This window comes from Corvus brachyrhynchos, unplaced genomic scaffold, assembly GCF_000691975.1.
Source record: "Corvus brachyrhynchos isolate BGI_N302 unplaced genomic scaffold, ASM69197v1 scaffold37, whole genome shotgun sequence".
NCBI lineage: Eukaryota > Metazoa > Chordata > Aves > Passeriformes > Corvidae > Corvus > Corvus brachyrhynchos.
Genome location: NW_008239289.1, coordinates 438,933 through 450,821, shown reverse-complemented (window position 1 = coordinate 450,821; position 11,889 = coordinate 438,933). Strand labels below are relative to the sequence as shown.

The 11,889-nt window shown below is 41.4% G+C and overlaps 2 protein-coding genes across 3 annotated transcripts in view; both read right to left on the bottom strand.

Moving 5' to 3' along the window:
• Window positions 1–3,137, bottom strand: part of LOC103619842 (fructose-1,6-bisphosphatase isozyme 2) — a 21,322-nt gene extending 18,185 nt beyond the window's left edge. The window contains exons 1-2 of one of the 2 annotated variants that reach the window (XM_017740467.1): window positions 2,784–3,137; window positions 34–196 (exon numbers count right to left, since the gene is read on the bottom strand). In XM_017740467.1, the coding sequence (XP_017595956.1) occupies window positions 34–196; window positions 2,784–2,956 (336 nt within the window). In that variant the 5' untranslated portion in view covers window positions 2,957–3,137. The remainder of the gene's footprint in view (window positions 1–33; window positions 197–2,783) is intronic. The other variant, XM_008638414.2, reaches the window with a different exon arrangement.
• Window positions 3,138–7,471: 4,334 nt separating this feature from the next.
• The window catches only part of LOC103619841 (fructose-1,6-bisphosphatase 1), a gene marked incomplete at its 5' end in the record, with an annotated part of 9,671 nt that continues 5,253 nt past the window's right edge, over window positions 7,472–11,889 (bottom strand). Inside the window, 4 exons of the mRNA XM_008638413.2 lie at window positions 7,472–7,897; window positions 8,876–8,995; window positions 10,195–10,332; window positions 11,548–11,691. Of these exons, the coding sequence (XP_008636635.2) occupies window positions 7,706–7,897; window positions 8,876–8,995; window positions 10,195–10,332; window positions 11,548–11,691 (594 nt within the window). The remainder of the gene's footprint in view (window positions 7,898–8,875; window positions 8,996–10,194; window positions 10,333–11,547; window positions 11,692–11,889) is intronic.

Here is an 11,889-nt window from a genome sequence, read left to right as displayed (position 1 = left end):
CCACCCCTCCCACCCCCGCCCTAAGGCACAGACCCTCTTGTCTTTCGGGATGATGATGGCCTCCTTGTTCTCCTCTGTGACCAGGACGCAGGTGCTGTAGGAGGACTGGAGCATATTAATCACCAGGGAGTTGGATAATACATCCAGCTTCTTCACCTCATCACCCGTCACATTCACAGTGCCAGCTATACCAAACCTATAGAACAGTAAAATCGTCAAGCAACCTGAAGGAGGCCAACATTACAGACTTTTAGGAAAAAAACCCCAACAAGTCAAGGTGGTTCCTTCCTCTTATCTTCCTACACCTTTATATAATCTTTGGATTAAACAGCTAAGGTGCATTATAAGACTCTTGCTGCTGCTAGAAAATAAAAGCATGCATGAGAAAGAGAAAGGACAATGGTATAATTTTGGGGCTTTACCTGTGTCCTTTTGGTCCTGTGTGGATGTTCTCCAGGCCAGAAGCAGAGCCTACAGCCCAGGTGCTAAGTGCCAGGCTTCCCTAGCATTTCCATGAAGCAGCTGGCTGCAGTTTCAAGGAAGCAGAAAATGCAGTGAGCATCTGCATTATTTTCTGCCACCAGCTGCTGAGAGCTCTGTGATGGTCCTTTAACCCACATTCACTCAGTCCCCAGCCAACCCCAAATTAGGACTTCAAAGACATCCCCAGGGAATTTGCCATATGGAACTGTATCTCAGGATCAAGGTCTGTTTTGTTCCATGATCCTCAGCTGAGTTAGGATGATGCTTCCTTTCCCTATCCTGGTTTTAGAGGTATGCTAATGACATTGACATAGTATAGTAGTAGGGGGGGGGTGGAGAAAGGAGGAGAAAGAGGCAAGTAATTAGTCCCTAGGATGATGTTGGTCAGTTGCAGGCCTTAGCTGGGAGTGGAGTAGGTCTTTTGTCTTACTCAAAGCCCAAAGCTGCCTGTGGTTTCAGAACTATTGTGTGTTTGGGACATTCTATTTTTGAGTGCCAAGTTTAAGATTTAAAAGGACCATGATTTTCAGGGAGTGGTTAAGTACCCCTTCTCCAGTTAGTTTGTTGTCAGGCACAATCCCAGGTCAGGTCTATGACTTGGAAGAAGTTCTCCTCCACTTTTGAATTGAAAATTTGTTAAAAATTCATGCTTACTGCTTTAACATTAAAGAAGATACTTCACAGCCTCCTATTTGGAGGGGGAAGAAAAATAAGAGCTCTTTCACTGCACAAATGCAGATGGATGCAAGCCACTTTCACAGTGGTTGAAAGTTTGCCATGGGAATTCCTGAAATTTCATGGTTAGTTGCAGTGATTTGATCGGTGCAAGTTACTCATTTGTGTGTTCGGATACTTCAGCTATTTCTTAGTCAACATCTGAAGCTTTTTGTTTTTAGAATGAAACACTTGCTCCTTAATGTAATCGATGGTTTTGGTTTTTTCTGAAGGGGAGGAAGGATATAAGGTTATTCCTCCTCTATTGGAGGAAACAAATTGTTTCTCTGCTCTTACTAACTGTTTCAGAGATTGCCTATTAAAAGATAAAAATTATGTAAGAAAAACTCTTCCTGTAAGTCACGGAGGCAAAATAGCTCAGTTTCACGTCGTAAGCACAGAGACAAAGCATAGTTTGACAGTAAGGGCATAGGAGCCTGCTACTGTGGTTAACTTTGAGTATGTCTCATGTCCTCTCTACACACCATGGTCTGTGCCTGTAAAGTGAGAGCAATAGTTCTGAGACACTGAATTCATGATTTGCAAAGATGATTGAGGACTTGGGTCAAATAATCAACAGAAGCACAAAAATTCCCCCAACCCTAGTGTCACACATTTTGGTGTTTCTGTGTGAGGAAAAAAAGCCCCAAACCTCAGAACAAATAATGAATGTTGACTTTTTTTCACAGAGGTATTCCTGGTCTCTTTCATGCATGCAGGTATAAGTACATACTCAGGCAAGTTCAGAAACATATCTTTCAATACATATCAAGAACTTTCTATTTTAAATGCACAATTTTATTAGGGCATTCCATATCTCTGAACTCCTTCAGATAGATCACCTAGTCTGAAAGACTTAGACTGGTGCCTATTGCACTTCTCTGTGTGGAACAGCTCAGTACATTCCAGGCTTTGCTAAGGCCATATTTTACTCAATCTGCAAAAGCACTAGATGCCAAATTGTTATGTTTGTTTTTCATACAGGGGGCCTTTTGAGACCCCCTGCCTGTAACCCTGATTGAGGGATACTGCTTGAGGAAAGAAAGAGAAATTGACCCAGGTACAGCAGCGTATGGAGCTTCTCACAGGGCTGTTGCTTTAGAGCATTGCTTATACAGAAGACAGGCAGAAAATCAGCTTCCCAAGATAAGCCAAGCCCTGATTTGCACAGTTCAGCAGAGGGCTTGGATGCTAGCAGAAAATATCACAGTGAGATATTCTGCATCAAAAACATCATGGTGTGATTTTCAGCAAATTCACAGTAGATTTAAAAATAGATAAGTATCAACAAGTACAAGAGCTAACAACGTGAGCAGTGCATTGAAGTTCTGTTCTGACTCATATTTTTAGAGTAAAATACTACAGAAGAGCAGTTAGTTTAAATGTCTATCTTGTGCCCAGTATTAAAATGCTCCAGAAAGAGAGCTCTCCTGCTTCCCACTCTGATAATCCAGGCTCTGACCTCACTCAGCTTAAAAAAGGCACTTCCAAGGTATTTATGAACCCCTGCCCACTCCCCAGCCTTGCTATGCAAGTAGCTGTCTCTCTACCTCCTCTTCCTCCCTGTAGCACAAGGTAGGACTCACATGTGGGCAAGGCCTGCCTTTCTGACTGCAGCAGAAATGGCCTTTATGGCAGTCAGCATGGAGTTGAGCAGCTGTGTCAGCTCCCCTGTCGCTCCTTTCACGCGGCGTCCCTTCTCCATAACAAATCGCGTGAGTGTCAGCATATCTGTTTCGAATGGGCTTTTGTCGGTCATTTTTGCTGGGTACCAGAGCTCCTATCTTCTTGGCTGGACAAGATGCTTTCTTGCTGTGTTGAGATCCTGAGTAGCTGTTTTATTTTGAGGTGAAGCTGTTGGCTGTGTTGCTGGTCAGAATTTATTAAGATGTTTCTGAGACCACGTGATTGGGTGCTCAGAATAACTACACCAGGCTGGCTCCATGGGTCCAGTGGGATGCAGGAAAGGAGCCTGAGACAGGACTACAGCTGAGCAACTACCGCTCATCTAGTAATTAGCACTGAAATTAGCTCTGTGCAGATCTAGTTACATATCCTCACTGTACATCAGACGGATTATAATGCAAAACTCTTGCTGGCTGCATACTTGGAAATGGCTTTCCTGTAGATCCTGCTCAGCAATGGGCTCAGCACAGCCAAGGCAACGCACAATTTACAAGGCACCAGAAATGAAGGCACCAGGCACTGGTAACCATGCATGCCACAGAGTCCCACAGCACTGTGACTCCAGACAGTGAAGTTCCCTTCCCATAAGCCCTGTTTGTTCACTCTTTTGGCCTCTGCCCTGAAGGAAGGTTTTGAAGGGGTGCATCTAGACATGCATTTGTTAAAGTGCTTTATGTTGCTAGCTGGTCTGCTGCAGTTCCATTTTAATGATTTAATTCCTGGTCTGGGTTGTTTGTAATATTATAGGGCTTGAATGAACAAGAAGTATTGGTTAGCTGTGGCTTGACTAGTTACAAAGTAATTATGTCTTCAATAACTTAGAAATTCAGCTTCTCTGATTTAAGCATGTCAGTGACATAAATCACAAAATGAAATTTTATGTTGGCTTTCATACTGTAGAGCATCATGTAAATATAGGTATGTCCAAATTTGCAATTATGTTGCCAGTAACTCCTTAAAAGCAATATACTTGGAGCACATGATGCCAGTGTGAAAGTAGACAGAAATTCTCCATGTGTGCATAAGATTGTGCATAAGACACATGCTATCTGGAACACTGGAGTTATGGATTTTAATTACAGCACTGTCTTCCCACTCTGACTAGGCAGTAAGAGCAACTATATGCTGTAGCCTTCATTTTACTTACTAGCAGCACTCTTATTTTTAAGCAGAAGATATGGAAAGCCCACCAGCAAGAAAAGAAAATCCAGAGTTACAGAAGAAAAGTTTCATTAAGTTCCACTGTTATTCCTGTAAACCAAATTACTGCACTAAAATCTTGCCAGGAAGACAGAAACAAAATTCAGTAATAAAACATATACCTGATGTGTTTTTGTTAATATGAACAGCAGCTGAAGCCAAAAAGTTTGGATTTCCCTTGACATTCCTTTTTTAATCTTCAGCATTCCTTCAGATTTTCCTTGAAGTGTCTCTTCATATATGAACAATACATTACTTCTAAAGTTTTAAAGGGATTTGAATGCTAAAGTTTTCTACTTTGAAATCAGCTGCAAAGAAGGGTTTTAGAGACTGACAGCACTGAACACTAGCCACGAGTAGAAAGACAGAGTTCAGCGCTGCTTCCATCACATGTGCTTGGCTTTGGGGAGGTTTTTCCAATCCCGTTCCCAGATGGAGAAAGGACTGGCAGCAGAGTTGCTCAGACGGAGCAACAGGCTGGTTTTGCACTACATCCTCTAAGGCAATGGTTTAAGAAGAAAAAAATCTGGAAGATTTCTCTTTTCTGCTCCAGTGATATAGTTAAATGTACAGGATACACATCACAAGGCAAACGTTAACAGAGCATGTTTTGCCTGGTTAGGAGACTTCCTTCTTTTGAACAGACTTTGTAGAAAACAAAATATAATGTATGTAGGGAGCTTTGGGATAGCACATGGTAGGATTAATAAAAGAAGGGGACAGGTTTCACATTATACATGCAAAAAATACCTGCTAGCTTAAAGTACAGACATTACATTCTGCACATTATTTCATCATCATGGCAGCTGTCAGCCTGACCAGTACTAAAATGCATTTAATGCAAAATCTCTCTGCTGTGTAGCTGGAATACCATAAGCAAACCAAATCAAATTAGTAAATAAGAAATGGGGCAGCAGTTGGCCTGTGACTTTTAACTTTTGTCAAAACATCACATGCAGATCTTCTGTTGATTCCAAGTGATCTTTTGCAACGTTCAAAAAGACAAAGTTCATACCATCTTCTAACCAAACGTTTGTTTTGGAGTCAGTGGTTCAAAGGGCGTTTTCAGAGCTAATAAGTCCATTATTTGCCTCTATTTTTTTTTTTTTTTTTTGAATCTGCAAATATATTTTATAGGTACTGGATTTTTTTACTATGTATAAAGCACAATGCTTTGAGATGGTCAAGTAACAGTCCTTCAATAAGAAATTAACTTACACTGTAATATAAAGAACACAGACTCTTCAACCAAGCTTTCCATAAATATTGCAGTAAATAGTATAGCAAAAAGAGAAATAAACTTGGATAAAAGCACGCAATTGGACTGCATGAAAGCTTCACCCTGTTACAATAAATACAGTGATCTCACTGAATGGTAATAGTCCAAATGATTATACTGAATGATTAGGCTATATAAATAATTACCATTTTGGGGAGGTGGGGAGAAATCAGAGTGTGTCAAAAATGTGTGATGATTGTCTATAAGCCTGAGAAGGTCTCAGTACAAGGGGTTGGAATAGCATAGGAAGGTTAAAAAAATAAACACCTCAATTTGACAGATCTGTGGTAGATTTGGCCTCTAATATAAAGAGCTCTTGGGGATTATTCACACTTGCACTGGTGTATGGGCCAGTCCTGAGTCTTAAAGGTGACACCTTTTCTAACTGATATGAAATGTTAGTTGCTTGGATGGTGCCAGCTGAAATTGGAGCTAGTGACCTTTCACCAAAGGCCACAGTGCAGCCTCTGAGGAGGGCAGTGGGTACAACTGCCACAGGGGCTGACAGTGGACACTGTGACAAACCCACTTTCCTGCTCTGCGCTGGCAGGCAGGGAGAGCTCTGGAAAGGGGGATGGAAGGAGATTACTAAATAGTTCTCCCCCCTGGTGGCTAGCCAGGGATATTGTTCAAATGTGGGCTTACATATTACTGATTAGAAGATAAACCCAGCTCACAATGGGTAAAAATGTCAGCCTACAGGCAAATCCGAAACACGGAGAACTGACCTAGCAAACACGGGCAGTATTGACTTTCCTCCTATAACCTTTACATGCTGCCAGTATGGTATATTAAAAATAGATACATGCAGTCCGGGATTCTCGTCAAGCTTGAGGGCAGAACACAGACAAGGAATTATGGTAACTAGGCAAAAATCTGCTGTGGATACTCTCTGCCCAGTCATGCTAACAGACCATTGGGGCACTGTAGTCCAAATTGACTACTGCCAACACTCTCAGTCCTTTAAGGGCTCAGGTCCCTGAAAGTCATCTCCACTAGCAAAGCCTCATCCAAATTAACATTTTCAGCAGAAACTAGGCCATTCACTCCCGGACAGAAATGTCTTGCCCCCTACCAATTTGGAGAACAGATGCATATATACAACTCTCTAAGGTTTGCTGGTATGCCTCCAAATGCCCCAGCATGACCTGTCAGAAATAGGGTCCCCAGGTTTTTATCTGTGTGAGCCCTCATGGAGCATGCCCTTGCACCATGGACTCAAGGTTCTCCCCCACTCTTCTCTTGTTTTACAAGGAGAACCATGCTCAGTCAGGCTATCTGCACTGACACATGCAAAGCCCTCAGGCAGGGAGGCTTATAGCTCACAGCACCCCTAGACAGGGCCATGAGAAATATCAAAGATTTTCTGATTTTAATGGATTCAAAATGCTTGTGTGACAGCCATAAACTGTATCCAGACAGGTGGACAGCCCATCTAGCTCCCAAGCCCTAGCATGCTCTTCCTAGCAGCGTGCTCTGAATGAGCGTATTAAATGTCAGTATGCTTTGGGGGGATCTTCGCACCTCCCTTCTGCTTGCACAGCAGAATCCTTTTCCATGGTAATCCCCAATCCCAAAACAACACAAAGAACATCTGGTGAGGGTTGCTAGCAACACACAGATTCTTGTTTTCATCAAGTAAGTGGGTAAATTTCTGGCAAAGATAGCCAGCTCATCACAGCAGAATCTATGTACAAGCTGTCTACACATACTCTTTTATCCCATTAAACCCCCTCCACCCTAACATGTCATTTTCAATCCTTGTGTAACTGAATCTGATAGAGTGGCAAGCAGCAACATTAATATCATGTGTCAGAATTAACATGCACTAATGCCCATGTTTCACAAACCTTAATTCTTGGTCAGAGTAAACCCAGACCAAAGTACAGTGAGCAACTTCTGAGGCATAGACACTGGTCTAGGAAAGGTCACTCACTGTAAGAGACTGCCGAGTCTTCCTCCCAAGACTTTTAAAAGAGGACAGAGTCAGATGTACAGCTGATAGTCTGTCTGAGAAAGCTAGTGTCTCTCCCCCCTAGATATCAAATGCAACAAAGTATTTCCTTCTGGCTCTTGCGTAACCAAAAATGATAAATGAAAAAGAAAACACATTTTTCCATTGCTTTAATTTTTAATGCTTCCTTTAATGCAATCTTTTAATGCCTTTCATTGCACAATGCAATTGCACAAGATTTTACTTTAAAAAAATCTTACGAAAATATGGCTTATTTGCTCTTTTGCTACAGAAGTCAGACAGCTCAATCTCACAGTACTGCAGTGTGTTCTTTGGATCAGCCGTAAGACATTTTATCCCCTGTGCACAGTGAATCCAGCAAGCTTTCTTTACTTAGCTGAATGCTTCTTGACTATCTCAAGATACTCCTTCACATCATCAGGAGACCCCAAGACAACAGGCACTCTTTGGTGGATATCCTCAGGCACTATATCTAGTATTGCTTGATGACCAGTTGTTGCTATTCCCCCAGCCTTCTCAATAACAAAAGCCATAGGATTGCATTCGTAGAGCAGTCTCAGCTAGAAGACAAAAGTCAAAATGGCAGAAGTCAGGCCAGGCAACGCCAAAACTCATTAAATGTAAATATATTTGGCATTTGATTTTAAACCAATCAATGTTCTAAATACTCTTTATTTCAAATTGTGTGGATTCTGCTTTTCAACAAAACACAGTGAATGCTGGATTTGCCCAATCCGAGTGCTTTCTCGATAGTCCATGTTTGCATTGTGCTATTTACACAGAGATAAAGCTTGTATGTTAAGACACAACCATTAACGAGGCAGAGCACATAGGACTGTGTGAAAATAAAGAAAAACACTCGTTCTGAGTGCGCCACTAAGTTTCTATAATGAATAACTGTATCTTATCTGCAACCTGAAGCAATAATTTACAGACAATTACAAAACAGATCAAAGGTCTTTGCTGAATAAACAGTCCCCTTGTCAGCCTGTAAGTGTGTGATCTTCCCTGACTGACCATTGTCCTGGCAGATCCAGTCAGGCACAGTTCCTCCAGATGAAGCCCTGTTACCACATACAAGATGGGAATGGTTTTCCCTTTGGCAGAGCTTCTCCCAATGGGACAACTACATTTAGGCTTCTTACAAACTAGCTTGCACTAGGAATCTCAGGGTAATGCAGACTGTTTGCTTTGTGATCTTCTACTTGGTTGGGACCAGCACCACCAGTTTCAGCTGACATGGTGCAGAGGAGCCTGTTTGAGCAGCATACCCCCTGGTATGTTCCATAATCTAGGTATGTTTGCAGGTAAAGAGAAGTCACTGCAGCTGAAACAGGTGAGCAGCAGCCCTAAAATAGGTGTTTGACAATAGGGTCCTGTCACTTGTGACAGTGTGCAAGGGATGGCCATATCCCCCCCTACAAGAAATACAAACTACCAAGTTACACAACACAGGTTCTGCAATCAAAATATTAATCTTGATAGTGAAATGTCTACATAAAGTAACATTTCCTGTAACTGGGCTTATTCAGGCTTACCTTTCCTTTGGGACTTTTGGAGTTAGCAGGATACAGAAAGATTCCTCCATACACCAGTGTGCGATGCACATCTGCCACCATAGATCCTATGTACCTCCCACCATACGGTGAACTGCCATCCTACAGGAAAACATTTCAATAAAAGTAACTCTAGAGAACATCAGGTTAACCTCCCCCACATGCCCCTTTAGCAGTCCTAACATCTTTCTTCTCCGTATCATGCTTCATTGATAATACTCAAAGTAGTTTCAGAGAGCATGTCAGTATCCTCCTCATTTTCTAACCAGGAAAATCCAAGCAGAAGGAATGGCAGAAGACCTCAGCATAGATGAGCAGTAGTGCCAACAACTGAAAATGTATCCCAGCTCTCCACTGGCTCTAATACTTGGAAAACACTGCATTTCTAGTAGCAAAAAATCAAGTAGTAGGAATCAACACTGGGGCTTTGTCTTTTCTAGCAGGAAAAAAATAAAAGGAGCGAAAGAAGTGATCTTTCCTACTTCTTCCAACCATTTTTGCCAGCTTCTGCAATTTTTTTGTTAAGAAAATGTTAATAGTTGACTTCTGATATTATTTCCTTATTCTACTCCCTGGAATACACTTTAAATACACAGCACCTTAAGCCTGGAAAGACGTCAGATGAAAACATCAGTCTTCTTTCAAAGCAAGATCAGGAAGTCAGGAAGGGACACTAACACTTAACAAAAGTAGGTGTTCACAGTTCACTGTCAGCGTAGTAACTCCAGTGATGAAACGTCTAAGGCATGAAAACATTGTATGGGCACTCCTTGGCGCTTGGGGCCTCCTGACACCAGGAAGCCACACAACCACAAAGCAGGCCTTGAAACTACACTAGATTTCCAAGTGAGAGGCACCCTTAGGACACAGCTCGTGTCACCACTGAGCAATGACCCACTGCCATCTGCACTCCACTCTCCAGCTATTCAGATGTTGCAGTGAGGAAGCAGCAATACAACATGTTGATCAAATTTCTTCATCACCAGATAAGATTTCCTCTCTGCTTGATTACCAAATGCCCAGTTTTGCCTCCAGCACCATTACTCAGACTTTCATTCAGGAAGAAAGATTTAAAAAAAGAAAAAAGGAAGAAAGGAAAAAAAATGCAAAAGAGGTATAGTGCCATACTGGAGAAAGCTGAAATATCTGGCTACATCAACTGATCTCATTACGAGTCCTACACCAAGTTATGTTTTAAATAGACAGGAAAGGAAAACAAGCTCTGAACAGTGCATGAGAGAATGAATTATTGATCATAACACTGGAAATCATGAACATTGCTTGTCAACAGGATCTTTTACCTCAGGGAATTTCTTCTTTTTGAGATACTCTGTGACTGCAGGATCAAAATATTTAGCATAGCCTTCATTGAGACTGTAGATATTTCCCTTCTTTTTGATTTTCACATCCCTTTCAACCAAAATGAATTCTCCAATTGCCTAACAGTAAGAAAGAAAAGCTATTTGTTAACATTAATTGCTCACTTATTTGCAAACCAAGGCATAGTCCAGTACTATACACAATTAAATAAATATTTACTACCACTGCCAATTTTTAAAAATAATTCAGTACCTACAAAAAAGTGGTCTTTGCAATCTATGTGCAAAGTATTTTGTTTATCCATAAAACACAGACAAAGCATGAATCCTGGGGTCATGCAAGCTTCTTCACACTACCATTCCAAGCACTTTCTCTTTCCTATGCCCAAAAAATACTGTTGTCCATAAATTTGTTATCTCTCCACTCTTTTGCTAGACTTAAAACAATGTAAGTTTCCAAACTCTGAGGAGTCTGGAAACTGAGAGTGCTGGCTGAACCAATGCATAAACATGCTCAAATAGCTGTAGATATTCCACTTCCTTTTAGCTTGGGCTAACTGGAAGCCTGTGACCAAGGGCTGGTCTGTTTAGTTTTCTCTAAAGTAAATTTCCAAGTTAGTGCTAAGAGTAAACAAAATAACGTGCATGCATGCTCAAAGCTAAATCTGTTACCTAAACATAGTTAAAAATACATGCATCTATTTAAGCTGCTACTAAACAGAAAGTACCAAGTTGTATTTCCTGCAGCTTGATCACAGAAGGTTATAAAAATTTAAGACTGGCAGGTGGCACAGCCTGACTGATCACAAAGAAACAGACCACTAAAGCAAACTACTTTCAGCTATGATCTACACGATTTTTGTTTTAAAACTCATGGTAAATGCATGCTAGAATGTTACATCACCCACACACATCACTTACTCTTTTACACATCATGGTGGGATCTGAAAACAGAGAAGAAGGTTAAATATTTCTGCTCCTCTGGTTTACTAAGGTCCTAGCATTAAGGAAAAGACAAATAAGACTTAAAGGGCATTTTGTACTGCAGAAAACTGCTTATTTTAAATATCACATGATTACACATGCTGTGTATTTGCTCTGCTGACTCAGCTGTCTTCCTGTTGTTGAGTCACACATGGCACTCCTGCATCAAGGAATGCAAGTCTCCTGACATTATTCCTGATGGGTTGTAAGTACGAGTACACTTACATTTCATTCCTTCATGCTACCTTGAAAGCTGCTCCTTTGGTTGATTTTCCTGGGGACAAACAGTTCTTAAAGACAGTAGCTGGTAATCCCTAATAGCAAAACAAAGAAACAGAAGACAACTCTCACCGGATCCAGCATGAAACAGTTGACACCTCCAGCAGAAGTGGCCAGTACCAGCATGGTGGCACTGCCATAGAGCGCATATCCAGCTGCCACGAGATTACGTCCAGGCTGTAAAGCATCTTTCCCAGAAGGTCCATCAGGGGACACCTAGAACAAGAAAAGAATATAGTTGATTTTACTTCATTTCTATTGCTGGTACATAACTGGGCTCTGGGATAGGGACAGTCCTGTGCTCCACATCCATGCATGAGGTGGCACAAATGCTTCCATGATCCACAACTGAGATTCCTACTGGATGCACTAATACAAATTATATATAGGATACAAACACATTGATCTCGAAAT